Source organism: Labrus bergylta, chromosome 8 (assembly GCF_963930695.1).
Source record: "Labrus bergylta chromosome 8, fLabBer1.1, whole genome shotgun sequence".
NCBI classification, from domain to species: domain Eukaryota; kingdom Metazoa; phylum Chordata; class Actinopteri; order Labriformes; family Labridae; genus Labrus; species Labrus bergylta.
Window position 1 is genome coordinate 1828362 of NC_089202.1, and position 20271 is coordinate 1848632.

Sequence of the window (20271 nt, forward strand, 5' to 3'; positions counted from 1 at the left end):
AAGGATTGCCCCATTCCTGTTCTGTTAACTAGTGTGCCCAAGAGAGAAATACAATCTAAAAGGGAGGAGGAGACAAGTGCAACAAAAACCGAGACATACAGAGTAGTAGGGAGAAACAATTGAAAAGCATGGTTGGGATCAGTGGGAATGAGAAGGTCTGTAAGCTCATCCCAGTGGAGAGAAGCAGAAGGGCCCTGTAGCACTTCTCTCAATCTGGCCAATGCAAACAGCTGCGGAGCTAACACAATTAATCGCCGGATGAGTTAGTACCAGACACAAGGCCACACAAGCTCCACCCTCCCAAAGAAAAAACAAACGTATGAGCCGCACAATGCAATGTACCCCCACACAGTACACATGTCAAATCTGTCCAGCATCCAATTACACATATGAATTAAAAATAGAACTAAGACTCAATGATTACAGCATCAATCATAACGACATGTGCATCTCACAATTTAGAGGGCTGTACTAAACAAAAACTACACTTAGTCCTAATGCGTGAGCAGCAAGCTCCTTTCTACATTTATTTATTTATTATTCCACTTTGCGACAGAAATAAAACTTCTCACTGCCCAGCTTCCAAATTAATATTGATACAAATTAATAACAATAAAAAAACCTTACTAATGATTGGATAGGCATGAAGATATTAAAAACAAGGAAATTGAAATAAATCTGCATATGGTCTAATTTAATTCTGTTGAAAATATCGGTTCATATATTTCTGATTAACACAATAAAAAACTATAAAAAAATAAAGTCATATTTTGACAAGCTATGTTATGAGATATTGAATAATTTAAATGCCTTTAAGCAAAATGATTTGAAGTCACATTTATCGTAACTTATGGTTTTAACCTTTTATAAAGAAAATCTTAAGTAATGCAGAACTGTACTTTTCTGGTTTTATTTTATATTAATGCACACACAGAGTTTCAAAGTTTGTGGTTTGCTGTTAATGCCTCTGTGATGTTAGGTGTACGCATGTTGCCTCTAGTCTTATTGTGATGCACAACATTGAGCAATTTAAATCATACAATTTCTTTTCATATCACCACAACAGACTGTATGATCTATCAACACTGCAGGTCTCTGATGTTAAGCTCTGCTATGCAGAAGATATAGCTGCTTTAAATAATTCTATTATGCAAGGGGGCTATATAATTAGGCTTTTAGTTCTGCATACACATTTTGGGGTAAAGACAAGAATCTGCAGTTTTTGATTTGTTTCTAATGAAAAGTGCTATAAATTAAATGTATTATTACCTTTCTGTAATTGTAAACTAAAATAATAAAAAATACATTTTTTAATTGACCTGTGCTGATTTTCACAGATTTTATTGGTCCTATCTTGGAGTAATTTTCATGTTTTTTATTTTTGCAGAGTGAAGTGCTATAAACCATCAGATTTGAAGTTGGAATCATCAGACTGCGGTTCTAGCTCGTCATGTGTTCACAAACCGCAATTCTTTTTCCACATCTATGAATTTCTGCTTTTTTAGTCAATCCAAAAGAGGTCTTCCTTCAGTGCAGACTTGTATGCCAGTCCCGCCTCTGTGTGTGTTACTGTAGCTGTGTGTATGTGCTTTGTATGCCAGAGCACTAGATGGAATCCATTGTTGTTCTTTGCTGTTTCCATAATGATGTAAGGCTTTTCATAAAGGCTTAGGAACAATATTTGAAAGATGTGGGTATGTAGACTTTTATAAACCAAATAGGTAGAGAAGCTTTTCATTTTTTTTGTGACACAAGAGAATGTCCATCCATCCTAAAAAATGAATCAGTCCTTGAGAGAAACAGGTGCAGCTGAATGTGTCTCAGTGGCCTTTTTGTCCCGTTTCTGCATTAAACATGCACACTGTTCAATATTTTCCATCCCAATAGACTGATCCTAACATGGTGGTATGGTAATAATAATATTTACTCAAAACATATTAATTATTTCATAATTGTGAAAGCTGACAAAATCAGTAGACTGGCCATATGATTAATCATATTTTAATCATAATCATCACAACAGAATGTATAAGACTTCCTGAAAAGCAATTCATTAAAAGAAACATTTTATGTACATGCGCCACATCTTCACTTTCATATCCACATTTAAACATTTGAACTATTAAATAGTGCCCCGGATACATGGTCCATGCATTCACACAATTTGGCCAACAAGATGAAGCTAGCTAGCTAGCAGCTAACCTCAGATTAGTTGGTGTCAGTTTGGCTGACACAGCAAATTTATCTAGCACTATAGCTGAAAGAGGACATAAGGGGAGACATGTGGTTGAGTAAGGACTTGACATAACAAGAAGCACTGTTCTGCTAACAGTCAATTAATTAGTATTTTTCATAAAGTGCTGAATCATAACAGAAGTTATCACAGGAAAAAGCAACATGAGCCCACCATTAGTGGCAGAAACAGGCAGAAAACGTGAGCAGCAATAAATGTGAACAGCCATCTGTCCCAACTGAATGGGCACAACAAGTGGGATATTAGGAGAAAAAGAAATAAAGAAATGGATAGAGACAATTAAAAAAAGAAAACCCATAGTTGTAAAGCAGTTACTGAGGGGTGTAAAAATGCCTAAAAGCAGAAAAAAAATGCCTAAAAGCAGAAAGCCTGGAACTGCAAGTGCCACTACCAGCACTGAAATGTTTAATTTAAATCAAATTAATGTGTCATGGCAATAGTTATGTTCTCAGACATCCCAGTTTTTTCTCCTATTGTCCTATTAAACTCTAATTAAAATGAACATTCCAGTGTTCCTGATTACTTGATTGTTGAACTAGATAGTGTATTTGTTGCCCCTCACTCGCCTGGGTACAAGCTGGGACACTCACTGGCACCAGATTGAGAGTGTGATGCTGACCATCCAACCAAGCTTAGCTTGGCACTGGTCCTAGCCCAAAACAGACCTGTTCCACTGGCTGTAGGAGAGAAAAACACAAAGGCTACGGGGTACCCAGCCGGTAGATTGACATTCATGTTCACACATGCATAGAAAGTTTAGGAACAAACATATATTCACAGAAAACTAGGCTCAATACAGATCTAGAGTCACTCTTAAACACTCAAACTGGCCTTCAATGTTAGCCAGAGAACCTTATTAACCTTCCTGACAGCACAAACATACAAAGAAAGACGGTGACGGGAAATGGAAAAACACTCTCAGTCACCAGAGGCCAAGGGCAGACCAAAACCTTGTTGAGTGACAAGAGCTTGCAGTGACAGGTAAGAATAAAGAACATTATTCACAGAGTTAAAGGTCAATGCCTCAGTAAACAGGATATGTTCTTAACCCTGTACTTTCAGCCATAAGCTTTAGTCCTGACTGAATGTAGATGAGTTGCTGAGTGGAGAAGCAGAGCAGCATTTCAGAGCTCAGGCTAGTTTAGAAGGCTAGTGCAGTAATGTCACTTTGTGAATCCTAGAAAATAAAAAGATAATCACTGAAAAAACGCTGCATGTTGACAGTATATCAAATCTCCAATTTTATAATGCAAAATGCATTAATGAAGTCAACCCTACCTAGAAAGCCCTTGGAATCATTTTCCTCAAACAAGCAGGAGCATACAGCCAAGTATACTTTTCTTTTCAGCTAAATCAGTACAGTTAGGGGGCTTTAACACAGCTAACAGGAGCACTGTGTGACGCCTGTAGCAATAAAGCCTGAGCATTGTGTAGCATTGAAACTAGTGTTCAGTCCTTTGAAGATTGTTATGTTAACTTTTTACTTTCAATCTACAAGAATGATCTTTAGTTTACAAAGTCTATTTTTTGTTAGATGATATAATGGCTCGTATGTCAAAATGTCTATAACAGCTTAATATTGGCCTTAATAAAGTTCACTTGTGGTAGCAGTGTACCATGTGGGTAGGGGGTACTGAGGCTTGAAGTCATGTCTCTCTAATCAAAGTCATGTCAGTGGAATAGATTAGCCATACTTGAAACTAGTCACGCATGAGTGCATAAAGTTGTGTTCAATGCCTGCTGTCTGAACCCATAATTGCCTGCATTTGTGCTGCAGACTGAGGTGGTACCAGGTGAGGTGGCTGCCCATACACACACAGTCCGACACATACAAACACATGGAGGCCTTTCTGATGGAAGCTAGGTACCAGAATAGCTGTCAAAGCAGCACCAGAGATGTACCCAGTCATCCAGTGTCAAGTGCCCTGGTCACCCACCTGCACTACTAAACAGTACAACACCCCCACTCTCTCTCACACACACTCACAGTGTGGACCCAACCAGCAGTGTACCATGCACAAACAAAAACCCAGCCAACCAAACATTCACACTGTACATAAAAGAGAACAACACAAGAGTCCAGATCACAAATGTAGGGCTGTTTCTGCCTGTCACAAAGCCTGTTAGACCCTGCTCTGGATCAAATATGACACAGGTGGCACTGCAGTGTGGCAAGTAGCAAAAACAGCTTCAAATAGCTAACTGCTGCAGCCACAGTGCCCTTAGTGCTTTTTTAATCTGTTGAGTAGGGGTGTGAACGGTTACAAAAAATTGTAAACGATTACACGCAGTAGCGGAGCGAGTGTGGGGGCAGAAGGTGCGGCCACCCCCGGGCCCACTGTTGTCTCAAGGGGCCCACTTTGAGCCAAATTTAACATGCATTTTGTTATTTAGTTGAATTTTCTAATAAAGTTAGTTTGACTAGGTCTGTTTCTCTTTTGCCGTAATCAAGACACCCAATGTATTTTGTAGAGCAGAGAGGGGCCCCCCTCTACTGCCAAGGGGGTTCTCAACTTCGGCAGCAAACAGCCCCAGCAGGGTGCTGTGGCCTGTTTGTAATGACATTGATACCACCTCTTAGCACCCCCTTTGCTGGGCCCCCGCTGCTGTCTGGAGTTTTAAAAACCTAGTCGTCTGTCTGCTATATTTCTGTTTACCTCGCAGTTTTTCGTAACATTAAAAGTGTAAAAAACGAATTAAAAAACTTTTTCTCATTGACAACTCAACCCTCAACAACTCAACCTGGCAAGTCTCCTCCCGTTGCTAGCTCCACTAACGTAAACGCTACTAGCCAAGCAAATAAACATGTTAGAGAGGAGCACCCAGCTCCGTGCAGGAAAGCAACAGTGCTGATGAAAACTTCATTGGTAAGTTGTTTCATCATTATTTGTGATTACGCTTAGATGCTGGTCTTTTGTTTGTGGGTGCATGTGTTGTAGACCGTCGTGTCTGCTTTGTTATCGTACTGTATGAACGGCAGGCCATTGCTGTCACACTGTTTACAAAGTTTGTTGTAGTGCGTGGGTTGATAATGTGTGGTTTTATTGTATTGTCTGTGTGGCTGTGTGGCTGGATGAGCGTCCAACTTCACTGAATGTTAAACTGTAGTTGCCTTCTATCTTTGGTTTCCTGTCCGGCTAATTAAGTCTGCTTTACTTGTTTAATCGGTGGAATATGCGCACAGACATATCAGCACTTGTTCTGCTTAAACATCAGCAGGTCACTCACTGATAAGTCCCTGTCACTGTAATAGCACCCTTTGTAATCTGCAGCGGCATTTCTCTTCGTCCCACCCCGTCTTGTATCTCCGATATTATACCATAAATGCTATACTATATTACTATATAGGCTACAGCATATGCGATATAGCCTATAGACAGTTTAAGGGCCACTATTGGTCCCCGCCCCCTCTGCAATGAGCAATAGGCTCCGCGCCTGGTTACACAACGACATTTTTTTCGTGTACACGGTTAACCGTTTTTTTTTTTTTTAATTCATTAAAAAAAAGAAAAGTGGACCGCAGTAGCGCTATACAACCAATGGCCGCTTTTCAGAAAGATTCCTCCACATCACTGCCGCCACTCAAAGTTGTCAGACAGATACAATTGTGCTTTATAAAGTAGGCTAAATAAGTAACACAGAGAACTTGCCATAGAATTCGTAAAAACAAATACCACTATGTATTTATTTTAGGCCTATAACAAGGCTATGATAAAACAACTAACATGATGAGTATGAAAGCCAAATGTCCCTTACCCGCCGAGTTGAATCCCCCGGGCAGACTGCGAGGACCCCACTTGTTTACCTCTCAACGGTTTCACGCCCTCTTGAACTCTCTCTTCAAAGTTCTTTTCAACTTTCCCTTAAGGTACTTGTCAACTATCGGTCTCGTGCCAGTATTTAGCCTTGGATGGAGTTTACCACTCGCTTTGGGCTGCATTCCCAAACAACCCGGCTCCGTTACCGGTGTCACATCATCCACGGGCTGAGCCTCGATCAGAATGACTCAGGCCCCCGATGAACACCACACAGTGTACATGTATCTCTTGATCAGAGATGACTGAATGTCTCTAAAACATTTTAAAATAATTAAACGTGCACATCCCTGCTGTTGAGTACTAGAAAGAATTCAGCTGGGATCAGGTGTCTGTACTATGAGAAAGGTTTGACGTAACATCAGTGCTAACTTTGGTTTTCTAGTACTATGACAGAGGTTATCTTCTTTCTGAATGGGATTGTCATGGTAGACTATGCTGAATAGTGAACCTTCTGCTGTTCAAAATTCAAGATCAATTGTGTTGCTCATGGAGGTCTGTCATGAGAGAGCGATCAGAAACGTGATCAGAAACTTAACTCTTTGACTTTTCAATTTAACTTTTGTATGAAATATATTCATGGAAAATAATTATTGTGCTTTTATCATCAAATAACAGAAAAGATTAAAACACTGAAGCCGTGGACATGTTGCAGTGGTAAGATATAAAATTTAGGATACCTACCATTTCCAAGTATGTTTTTATATTTATTTTATCTGCAAGTTGTTCTTCCTGCATTTGGCAAATGCAGCCATGTTGATTGAAGTTTGGATTTTGTGTCTTCATCATATTTTTGTAGTATCATATTCTGAGTTTGTAATGTGGGAACACTGCCACATGTGTACACGCTCATAAAAACTCTGGGTTAACTTACCTAGTTGATAACCAGCCACGTGTGACTGCTTAGGTACAATTTTATTCATAAGGGTTAGTGAAGCCAGATTACCAAAAGATAACCTACAGTTCTCAGGTGTTAACTGGATCTAGTTGATTAAAGTGGACACAATTGACTCTTGGACTGAAGGTATGTAAAGCTATGGCTTGCTGGTTGTAAATTGCTGCTATGATGATGGAGGAGTGTAATTATTACACAATACAGTTGGACTTCATTGACCTGGATATAAATATTTGTATGCAGAATGTGAAGCTGGTGTGAATTTATGGAAATAGATGTGAGGAAAAGCGCCTTACTTCTGGCAAAGCTGGTTGAAGAGAATTTTGGGACTGAGTGGGCTTTTCCCTGGCTCTTTCATGCTCTGTAGGAAAAGAAACATGGCTGCGGTCAGCGGCTCAGGACTGGACAGCGAAACCATCAATGGAGTCTGTAAAATTAAAAAAGGAAGATTTAAAAAAAGGTTTTCTCAAAACAAAACATTATCCAGCTTTAACTTTGAAAACTATTTTTTCATCACAGGTTAAATGATAGGTTTTGGACAAATCAGAGTTGAAATAGTTTATTAGTTTGCTATTTAATGGATAAGGTAAGAATTACAATGAGACAGATACATTATTTTTTCCCCAATATTGTAAGACTTTTTTAAATACTATTCTTCATGTTGCATTTTGCTTCTTAAATCTAAACAGAAAGTTACTTCAATAACTTAAGAAGGAGATTTTCAGATGATCTGTTTTAACTTTGTTATTTGCGATAAGTTAGATAAGATATTTCCAAATGTTACTGATCTTCTGTATCCAATAGATTCAACAAGGAATGATTGGTCAGATTAGCACAGCATTAAGATGACAATATCCAAAATTAAACTCTTTTGTAGTTGATCAATCTTCAGTACAGTTTGAAGAAGACTTAGACTTTAGAGTAGAAAAGATAGACAGCAAACGGTACCAGATTTGTCTCGACAGGGGGGCAGATCCTCAGTTTGTAGCCCTTCTCCTTCACTTCCTGGATGAGGTCGATGAGCATGTGTGTCTGAGACAGGTTCTGTTGGGATGACAGAGTTATTTAAAGCCGGTTTATTAATAATTGTAATTCACTCATTTAACAAATGACATTAAGTATTCAAAGTAGTGTTGTTCAAATATGACAAAAGATCAACAAATGAAGAAATTAAATACCAATTCAAAAATCGTTTATTAATCACACTGCTGATATGCAATGATTTTACTCTTCATCGAATAAAAAGACACATAACAGTTTTGTGGACAAGAAAAGACAAATAAGGTTAGAATCCTTACAAGACAGCATCCACACTTAACATTTCATGAGAGCATTTGAATTGATTGCAGTGTTCGCCACAAGTTATCTCCGTTTTAGTGGGCTTAAGGGAACTTGTGATTTTATTATTCTGTAAGAGGATTTCAAATTTATCCATGAACTGTGAGTTTCAAACACTGAGAGGATCCTTGGTGGCGAGATAGCCTGAGCCGTCATTGTCCTTCCATTTTAGAGAAACATCTTTTCCTTCCATTTCAAGGGATATTTGTTTTGTCACACCCTGGCAATGAAGACAGTTGCTATGGAAAGCACACAATGGAGCCGGTATTGTGAACACAGACACAGCTCATCCTCAGACAATTACATGTTTTGGACAGAAAGATTGCAATTTTCAAGGAGACAATAGAAACCGACAGAGAGAATGAGGGAAAAGCATGTATATGGCACTAACTCAAATTTCAATCAACAAGGAAGGCCCACAGGGTGATTAACAAGATGGCGGAAAATAAAGCTTCATTGTTCGAGACGCACGTCAGTTTGCAGTCACCATGACCGACCAGAGAGAGACTGAGGAGGCTTTATAGCGGTGACATGTGGAGAACATGCTCTTCACCAACTGAGTGCCACTCACGTAAGGACAAGTGAATATGTCTTAGCTAGCACGGCATTTACAGCTGCAATGAATACACTACAAAGTGACCTCTGGGCCTATTCTGTTTACACTTGCAATCATTGTGAGGATGTAGTCTTGTTTACTATGATAATAAGAATAATAATAATCCTTAGACTTTTATAGTGCTTTTCTAAGACACTTGTCCATATGTATGAAAAGTAACACCTAAAGGAGTTTATACATTGTAACATTATACGTCCTCAAAATGTCTTGTTAGAATGGACGTTTGATGCTTTCACAGGAACTCGAGATACAACAATGACAAACAGGAATCCTTTATGATACATTACATTTGATGAAACAGGATTATAAAATTATAAAATGTATCAAAGGATTCAGAATTACTTTCCTGATCTCAAATCATGCTCGTAATCATAAGCAATTGTTCTCACAAACAGTTTAGTATTTATTTGCAATATTCCATAATTATAAATACTAAATTTAGCAATCTATTGGGTTTCTGTTATGTCGCCACTTATTATGTTATTGTTATACCAACCTGCATTACAGCATTGAAGAAGCAGGTGTTGCCGAGGTTATTAATGCCTTTGACAGGGACCAGGGTGCTGTTAATGACCGGACTTTTGCCTTTGGCTGAGTCAGTGTTGTCTAATGGTTCTTCTTGCAGCTTGATGATCTTAGGTGATGCACCTAGAACACAGAAAACAACAGGTCACTTATACACAGTCCTAGTTGAAAGTTCAACTAAAAAACTATGTTCACTTAGACAAAATTATTTATTTGTTTATTACACATATATGCAAAACATGTTTAATGTGCTCCGACCAATGGTGGACAAAGTACACAACTTCATTACTCGAGTCAAAGTTGACACACTCCTGGTCAAATATTACTCCAATACAAGTGAAAGAACAGTCAGGAATAGTTACAACCAAAAATACCTGATGACCAGGGAAAACGTCAGCCGGGCTTTACACAGTGAGATAACACCTGAATTTTAAACATGGGCTTAAAATAAGGCCATGAGCTTTTCAGGTGGAGAATGTTCATCCTCTCTGCCGTAGCTATCATTAGGGAGTCAAACGTGTCTATCTATCTTGTGGACAAAGTTCATAGTGCTCATAGCTTGAATCAGGCAAGATGACATGGATGCTACTTGTTAGCCTTGCTCTCAGCTGTTCCAGTGTTTCCCAGGGGACCATAAAGATCAAGCCCATATTTTCTTACCATTTAACCGAATAAGGTAATATATTTTTATTGAATCGAAGATTGTCATCTTTAGAAAATATCCATATTTTAGTCTACACAGTAAAAAATGTGATTAAATGTCAGTTACACATTCAGGGAGAGGTAATCGGAGGTTTAAAGCCCTCTTCAAAGTAGGAGTAGGAATACCAAAAAACAACCAACAACCTTATCCTGCTCATCATTTGAGAATATATGATATATATGATATAACATTTAAAAATGCTAGTAGCCCTCTTGTTCATACAGATTTCCAGACAACCTAGCTAAGGCTGTGAAATGCCAAGTGTTTTTCTGATCACTTCGATTGTTTGTAGGTCTACCACATTGAGTCTACACGCATTTTGGTATGCCCCCATTGACAACAGAAATAAAAAATAAAGTGAAAGGTTCCAGACTTATTCTCATTTGTTACTTAGTCTGGTGATAGCAATGATCCGCAATGTGTTGATTTGATAAAAGCTTCCATTTAAAATCCCTGAATTGGGACTGATGATTGAGATTTTCTTTTTTTTTTTCATATACCAATCTTTGATATTCAGGCCTTAACAGAGAGCCATGATGATAGCTGAGCTGGCAACTTGGTTGGGATTGCAAATGGAAAGTGGCTTTAAACTGGAAAATGTCAGTATCCCTTTAATAAGGATAACGGCCCAATACAAAAAAAATGGTTTAGCCTTGAAGCAAGACTGGGGATGGGAGCAGGGTGTTGTGATGGCAGCTGGAAGGAAAGCTGGGTCATTTGGGAAAGCAGATGACAGCTGTAGAAGTTTCCGCTGGCTAGTGATGGAGCATTGGGGGCTGGGGTTGGAGACATTGCTCTCCAGAGCCAGCTGTTACTCCTGATCACCAATGAAGACTAACCTTACACAGAAACTCAGGCACAGATGGTAGAAATCTAACAGTGACATACAGATAGTCTGCTGGGGAAAGACTAGTGTAGTTAGCAAAGCCGGGAAAACTGATGGCGTGCCAGCGGCTAAAACAATAGAAGACCATGAAAATTCATTGTCAATACAATGTTACTGATAGGGTTATGATAACAGATTTTAAACTTCGATATGATTCTCGTAAAAAATAAACAAAGAGATACACTTTTTGATGCAACAGAAACAACAAAATTGTCTGAATTGCACAAATGCATTGGCAACAGTTTGGTATTGAAAAACTTCTGATAGTTCGCTCGCTGCAACCATGGGTTAATAAATGACTGCGATCTGTAGCTTCAGTGCTTTTCAATACCATCAATCATCCAAATAACTGAGATTATCATCATTTTAGAAAACATATCAGAGTATTGACAATTTGACAACCTTAGTTACGCACGTGTTGTTAGCATGCATTCGCTGAAGTTTAAAGAAACCTGATATTAAAACAGAAGAGGTTAAACTCCTCATAAAGACATATTTGAATACAAATAATTTGAATCAAAACCCACGTTTGAATTTATTCTGGAAAAAAGGTTCTCTCAGATAAGAGCAGAGGTGTATGTACAAGTATTTGATGTTGCCACTAAGTTTTTTTTGAGGCTAAGAAGTGTAATACAGATAATCTGCTGACAGTTTCCTTTACTAATGTTCTCACCTTCTCTACTGTATAAGCCTTCTTGTTCAGAGTACAATTTATTTTGTTAAACAACCAGCACCTTGATATTATTAGAGCAACATATGAATTCCCATTGTAATGGAACCATCTTAAACAACTAATCCCAAACATTTATCTTAATACAGGATACCATGAGCACTGTCATGAAAAACGAGCCCCACATCATAATCTATGGTCTCTCTCCTTCAAGTTTGAATAATCGGATAGCCTTTTGATTTTAGAGCAGAAAATGCAAATCAGGTGCTAACCAAGGTTATCAAGTTTCGCCAAGAAACCTTTATGGTGATCTTTTCAATTACTGTTCACATCTAGCTTTTGCACCATGCCATTTACCATTTGAACCATTTAGTGAGCTCAGTCTCCTAGGAGGTCTCTTTTTTGGTATTTGTGTGTTGCTTTCAGAGAATTAGCATCTATCTTCATTTCGGTTTTTGCTTTCTGAAAGCCCGGGGATATATAATCTTTACTTGAGCTCACACTCAAGTAAGTGAAAGTTGCTGATGTCTTTATAGAAGCCTATCTTATCATTGCCCTATCTTTTCTTTTAATTGAGTGATTTAAGAACACAGGGGAAAATTATAGGCGAACAACATTAGGGCAAGAAAACGAGGGGTATTCCATCATATTAGGTATAGATAAGATTAAAGTGTTTAAATTGTGAATAACATCTTAACACTGTACTGAGTAAACCATTTCTTTCCTATCTGCACAAATTTCACATTTTACACTTTTGGAGCTGCATAAACTCTACCTGAATCCACTACTCAATGACATTAGTTAAATATGTTTCACTAATATACGCAGAAATTTGAAAAGTTCCTAGAGACAGTAACTAAATCAAAAGTAAAAATCTTATACTTTTTGGTAACATTTTTGTTGCGTTTGTGTCAACACATTTGGACTGTACTCCATGATAACCTTTTTTTAATGCATGGCGTGGCAACATTGACTTCATTCTATTTTTCATGAAAATTTTCTAACATCTATATTTATATATTTTTAGGTGTCCTTTCCAAACTCTGAAAATGTTTGGAGCATCGTTAAACACGCCAAAAAGACACTAGACAACAGCAGCTTCTCCACTGCAACTGCCACCTGACACCATGAAATCAAATAAAAGTAAAAAGAGGAATAACATCTTCATTTTAAGAATAATGTTGCTGCATGATTGAAACGGTTAATAAAGCAGTACCCTGCCCCCAACCCCTTTTTTTTTTTAATTCACAACTTTTATACTTCATATTTGTTAGTATCCCTCACCTAACGACAGTGAATGATTCTACCTTTATTGTAAACTGAAAAGAAGATATACCAGGGAAAATGTTCAAGTTCTTACAGGGACTCATGGCAGTACCCTTAATGCCAACAGGCAGAAAAGAAATCAAATGACGCTGGTAAGCACAAAAAGAGTTCGGTTCATGAGCACTTCACCCATATAAGCCAGTCAAGAGAGCAGAATGGCAACAAGGTCACTGGCCTTACCCCCTGTATCCAAAGTAAGAAAATTCAATTGAACTGTTAATCATCAGAAGCATCATTTCAACCTGCACCTTTACTCTCACTGTTCTTCCTAAATGGCCTTGCCTTAGCACACATTGAATTCTTAGAAACCACTCCTTGTACACAACACATTTGTTGGAAAGGTATTCAACCTACAGCAGTAGAAAGCCCATTGCTGGCCGCTACCCAACGAGTTTCCTCCTCAAGGTCATTGACATAAGCAGCAGTGCCCTGGACACAGTCGCTGGAATGTGAACCGTGGGCTTTCTACTCGTGGCCAGGCAATTTGCATTTCATACTCATACAAATTTCAATCATAGGAATGGGGGTGAAAGGACATATTTTCTGTTCAAAAGATTTGAGAAGGAAAACGCAATTATTTGAGCGCACACATATACAGGACGTTGCCTCTTTTTGGTGCTGCTGCATTTTTTAGATTTTTCTTTGCTCTTTTATTTATTTTAATTTTACAGGGACATTGCATATTAATAAACATTTCTGTAAATATGCCAGAGTTAGCCAAAAGGCTAATTTTCATCTGTTGTCCCTGGCCAGATTTTATAAGAGGCTCCCTAAAAAAACAAAAACAAATTCAAACATTGCTAAAAGCTACAAAAACAAGTATTAGTAAAAGCACGTATCCAATAACCTACTAAAGTAACTGTAACGTGCACACAACAAGACAACATGTAACACAATATACAATAAACACGTACAAATGACAAATTACACAAGGCCACATAAAAAACATTGAGTGAGCTATACCTGAAGCTCACCTCAACAGACAACAACACGCAGGCCACATTCATTTAAAAAACAGGACACATTCATCAACAACCGTCTGGTTGAATTGTGTCTACAATTCAACATTGCTATAATAATTGAAAATGTTAAGTACTGAGGAGGAATTAAGACAGCTTTTTACTTTTAGACTAAGAAGAGGTTCAGCTCGTTAAGATGCCATCATTTTGTGTGGCTCTGCTCAGTGGTGCTAACTACATATGGCCCTCTATGTTTGCAACATCTGGAAGCCTTTTTCCATCTTCAATATGCAGCCATAAGGGAGCTCCCATATGTCAACACACAATACACTGAAACATGTGGGCATTGGGAGTAACTGCAGTCCGGGTCAAGAAAAAGAACGGTTTGGAGTGAGATCAATATGTTGTTAACATATGTTTAAGCAAGTGTAAAGACCTGAGAAAAAGAAAAAGTAATTGAGAGAGAACAAGTGTCTAAATTATTGTATGCACTTGTTGTGGTGTTTGTGAAAGGAGACACACAATTAACAGACATGTCACAACAGTACAAGAGCTGCAACTAGCACTTCAGCTAAGCGATAGCAGAGGAATGAGGAACTAACTGGGCGGAATGGGGATGCCCATGGACACACTCTGCATCTGGGACCGTCACCCAAGGTAAACAATGTTCAGGGAGCCATCTGGTTGAGACTGGGGAGAGTGGGGTAGAAAAGGGCGAGGGGAGTGCAGTGGGTGGAGGGAAGGGTTGCAAGCATATGGAAAAGCAGATTTTTCCTCTCCCTCCAGCAGTTAGTAAAGGCAAATGTCAGCATGCGCTGCATCCACGCTTGACTGTGCTGCACTCGGCACCACCACCTGGCCCTCCTTGCTCAGCCACCGAGTTTGGGCAGCAGTGACACTGTGGAGCCTTTCCCCAGGGCAGAGGAAATCATCACGGTGCTCAGGATCATCCACATGCACGCGTGTATGCTAACACCTCCTGCACTCCCTGCTCTTTTTCACACAAGAGATATACAAAGAAACATTGGATGTATCTGCTTTTTCAGAGAACAGTAAGAGTACTCGCAAATGAAAAATAACACACATGACTAATTGAAGTCTTTCCAAAAGGTGCAATGTTCTGTAATGCTGAAGCAGGGCCAAGGCCAGGAATCATGCCAGGATTCAAGCTTTAATACATTAGCCACAAAAACATATTATACAAATATTTTCTGCAATCCTACATTTAGTACACCTGAACCTACAAAATGCATTTTTTTTTTAATCTCGTAGCCATTGTGTTAATTTCATAAAGCCAAAGATAGAAAACCTGTTAAAGAAACTTTCCATAATTAAAGTCTGCTTGATCAGATTGCTTTCCTTATCCAGGCTGAGAGGCCGTCAAATGATATGGCCAGTGGGCTTCATGCCTCCATGTTCACTTACGGAGCAGAAGAGTGGAGGGCCAAGGCCAGCTCCCTTCATGCAGAGAAGGCAGTCAAGAGGAAGGCCAAGCAACACCAAATGTCTTATTAATCCGCTAATTTGTTGTGACTGCAGGGCATGAAAAGCCTGTTTCCTTGCCATCTGAGGCCAAGAGAACCCAGTTCCATGTTACTTACAGACACAAACATGTACACACATTTGCTACCCACTATCTGGCCTACTTTCATGTGCGATGGTGGGAATAAAGACAGAATCACCCTTGATTACCTCCATGAGAGCACCACCAGGGGACAAGCATCATACTGACTACTGACTCAGATGGGCAAAACTGACAGTTATCTAAGAACTATGGTTTCCAAAATCAACAACCAGGTAAAGAAGGGTGCAGTCACCAAACAACACTAACTAACTTGTACTTCTGCCTTTGGCAAGGATTCTTAGAAATGGACAATCTGATAAGAAAAAAAGAATGTAAATATATCTAAGCATAGAATAACCCTCACACCATTCCTCTCTTTTCAGCACACTGTGTTTCCTAAATAATTCATTCATTCATTGGTTTAAGATGTGAAACCTTCAAGTCTTTTCAGCCAGAGAACAGTACTTATTAATGACACATAACTTACAATAAATGTTTTTTCAAATAAAAAAATCAGCCAGGGGGTTCAACCAGCCATTTGTGTAAGTGGGTGTGTAGTTGTGTATTTGTTACATCTATGTTTATGCGAGAGAGATTGATAGAATGTAGGAAAATACATTCCTGCAAACTTGTCACTTCACCAAGATTTCAAGGTTGTAACTATAAAACATGTCAATGGTTGTATGTAACCGTGTTTTAGGGCTTAAGTAAATCTGAAGAAAATTACAATTCATCATGTTCAAGAAGAAGAGAAATGTGACTACGAACTTATTTTAAATGTTTTTGATGCACAAATCCTTATCAATTGTATCCCCATACAAGAAAACAATAAATAAATAAGTGTTATTATCTTTAGATGTATGCAAAAGATGTATTCCGCATGCACCAATGTACAGCTCCAAAATTTTTTGTGTCAGAATGTTTTTGCCAACCAACAAAATGTCAAACCTCCATAAATAACACATTACGTTTCTCTAAACTATGTGTGACCAAACAATCAGAAATCTGAAGAATTTTCCCTTATTCTTTAATATGCAAAATTACAAATGAAAGCCCACCGTATGGTAAAAAAAAAACAGGAGATGTTTTAACAGTGATTGATGACAATCACTGCCATAAAAATACACAACTGAGAGACTGTAATGAGAAACAAGCTGTGATACCAATTCACAATGAATGTTTTAATTTGCTCGACAAAGACAGCCCAGCTGTGTTACAAGCAGGAGTCTACCTCCCTGAGGTCAATTTGCTTTTTACTAGGACTCTGGTACTTGAGCTGAAGGCCTTGATGGTGAGAGCGCACAGTTAATCGACTTCCTTTCTACCCTGAGCTGTTGTTGCACAAAATTATTATAGAATCTGAAAAAGAAAACCTTGCTGGGGTCCTTTTGTGCTAGGGGTATATAGGAAAAACAGTGCAACAGCAGCTTCTGCTGAAAACATGGCCTTCATACTGAAATGCAATTTCACAAGCTCCTCAACAGACAACAACCACCTATTTTGCAGCAACAATGGCTGCCTGCCTCTATACCTATTTGGACAACCGGTGTGGAACAATTGGGTAGCAGGAAGGGTGACAGGTAATTTAAAGAGGTAAAGGGGCGAGCTGTAAGTAGCAACTATTCTGCTCAGCAGAATATTGGACCCCTTAGTGGCACCATTTCCACCGAAGGGCAGCTACTCAAGTATTTAGACAAATAAATCACATAGATTGTTCATCCATAATCTCCTTTGCTTACTTGGCTCTCATAGAGCTGATATACAAATGTGACACTTCAAAAATTATATATTTTTGAAAGAGAAACACATCCAACATTGAACAGAAATTACAAAATTAACCCAAAAGAATTGTTGTTAAGTCTAAGCTGAGGAAGAAATGTGTACATGTGTCAACTAACTGTAGAGCAAATCTAATTTCTAGCCATTTTTGTTCACTCTTTGTACTCCGTGAGGTGCTGTTTGTACCTCATTTGCTGTGTACCTTGGTGAAGCATGAGTATCACAAAGTATAAGTTCACTAAAAACACATTTTACAGAAAGCATCCGGAAAATCCTCAGGTATGTAATGTACTTGGCAAATAAATGGTATTCAGATTCTATTCAGAGGAGAGCTTGTGCTCTCTGTTGCAGAGAATGTGTCATGAGAATACAAAACATTTTATCACATAAAGTCATTTTAACTGCCAACAAATATACTATGGAGTAAAGAGGCTTTTTACTTTAGTTGATCATTTTCCAGATTCTGTGTACGTGTGTATCTGTGAGTGTGTTTGTCCACTGAGAGTTAGTGTGCTCCAGCTGTAAGGATCCAGTCGCTCTGACTTGTTGAGGACCCTGGCTCCCACTAGTGCAGCACACAGGCCCAGAGGTGGTGAGACGTACAGCAGCTTGGCAGAGGAAGCAAGGGACAGAAACAGATAGCGATGGAGAGACAAAGAATGACAGAGCAGAGGCTGAACCCCACACAGCTGCTCTTGTTCTTTAGGGAACCCAGCCGGGAAGCATCGCTCAAGCGCCTAATTCCTCTAACGTGTGCAGTCATGCGATGTGCAGGGTGGGGGCGAGGGTCGATGAGGGATTTCTACAGCATCAATCCTGCAACTCTGAAGCTGTGAATGAGAGACTGATGGGGGGACCAGTCTAATCTAGCCTGAGCAACTGGCCTTTGGCCACTGGGCCAAGCTGAGGCAGCCAGTGAGACTGAAAGTGATGATGCTCACCACCCTGATCAACTACAGTCTGGTAAGAGGCCTCTTAGCATGCCATCACGCAATGGTGAGGTGCAGAGGCAGGAACAGAAGGTGTATGAGCGTGTAAGTACAAAAAGGGGGTTGTGTGCTAATATATATATGGGTGAGTGACTTTTTAAGAGGGGTCAGGTGGCTTGAGTGAAGGTGAGAGGACATAAGAATAACTTTAAAAAAAGGCCGCAAAATATCAGTATGAACACAACTTGCTGCTGCACAAGTCAAATATATCCAAAGGTTTTTACTAGTAACTAGTAGGCATTATATACGTGTAGTACTTTTAAACAGTCACACTGCTCTTTAGCAGCATGATGTTCGTCTCTAATGTTTATGCCCCTGATAATAAGCCTTGGAAAGGGCTTTGTGAGCTTAGTAAATCAAAGAAAAAGTAGTTTCATATTTCAGAAATAACAAAAGTGGAATTACACACAGTTTTTACTCCCATTGCACAGACACAAAGGCTCCTTCTTCACTAAGGATGTCAGGTTAAATCCAGGGATTCAGATGATTACTTCCACCAGGGGGAGCAGGTGTACTGCAGTCAATTCCTGCTAGGTAGCTGTTTAACTTAGGTAGTGACATTAACAAATTTGGGTTTATTTGACCAAGTCAAGTCATTTATTAAACAGGCATTTCGTTCGACCATCAGGAGTCCAGACAAATTATTGCTCTGGTAAACCGCCATGGTGTTAGTATTTTGTTAGACTCTTGTGGATAAGTCTAAGACCGGCACTGAGTACATTACCATTGTTTGAAACATGTCATACTCACTTTTGCAACCGAGGTGAGTGTTGAGAAATTGTATTTTAAGACAGTATTATTAACCAGTAATATCTGACAACCATGACAAGTTGTTTGTGTTAATGGCAAAGCTTTTGTACTTACAGTAAACTGAAGGCAAGGTTGCTAAACGAAATGAATGCTTGTAAACATCTCAAACAGAACTTATCCAGTCTGGCTGAAAAAAGTATGTTTCTAATTAAAGCTTTTTTTCCCAACTTCAATCGGGTGTCAAACCTCAAGAGACTTGCCAAAAACCTTACCTGATGTCGCCTTGACAGATTGTTTTTGTAAAAAGTCCAGGGTCTGAGCCAAAGCCTTCTTGTTGCAGTGAGTGGAAAGCTCCTCGTTACATTCAAAACACCTGTTACAATGAAAAGGTTCAAAGACAAACACAGAAAGATTTAGAGTTACAAGGAATCCTCTAGAAACTTGTGTTACAATGAACTGTTTTTTGGATGAGAATTACTGTTAACAACAATTGATTAACACAATCATACAGTATATAATAACGGGGTGAACAAGCATTTCATAGATCTGAAACTGCCCTCAAAATGGTATCAGTCATGATGACAGAGACTAACAGACAGCACATACTTGCTGTGTTAAAGTGCATTGAAACACCCACTACACCTTGTTTTTCCATAAAAGCCCCCACACACTGGCAACATCCTGATACATGTCATCACATGTTGACACAAACTAGCCGTGTGCACAGTCTTGGCTTGTTCATAATAGTGTACTCACCAGGCCTTCCATGTGCTTAAGCTGATGGTGATGCAGTGAGACTCTGGATGGAAAGCTTGATGGTGCTTGACAGCGTGCTGGATCCCGGACTGGTTACAGCCCTGTAAGATGTTTCAGAAAACCAATGTTGGTTACAATTCATATAACGCACACTCTGGGCCAACAGCACACATCTCAATGTTTAATCCATGGCTCATTCCCATTTCAATAAGCCATATTTATGGATATTTGGGAACAGAAATATAGTATATTTTCATATTTTGCATGCCCTTTCTGGATTTATGCAATAAAGTTAAGTGTCTTAATTTAAAATGAATTAATTCTAAATAAATTACATTACATTTCCCTCTTCCCATCTTTAAGTCTGTGTTTGTCTCACGTTCACAAACACACAGAATACAAATATTGGAAATTTTAAATCATAAATCATTTAAAAACAACAAGAA

At 38.9% G+C, this 20271-nt stretch overlaps 1 protein-coding gene across 2 annotated transcripts in view; it reads right to left on the reverse strand.

The window, feature by feature from the left end:
* usp45 (ubiquitin specific peptidase 45) overlaps positions 1–20271 on the reverse strand; it is a 32523-nt gene that overhangs the window by 9853 nt on the left and 2399 nt on the right. For both annotated transcript variants that reach the window (XM_020634184.2, XM_020634178.3), the window contains exons 4-8: positions 19826–19926; positions 19342–19442; positions 9415–9566; positions 7913–8008; positions 7261–7391 (exon numbers count right to left, since the gene is read on the reverse strand). In XM_020634184.2, the coding sequence (XP_020489840.1) occupies positions 7261–7391; positions 7913–8008; positions 9415–9566; positions 19342–19442; positions 19826–19926 (581 nt within the window). The remainder of the gene's footprint in view (positions 1–7260; positions 7392–7912; positions 8009–9414; positions 9567–19341; positions 19443–19825; positions 19927–20271) is intronic.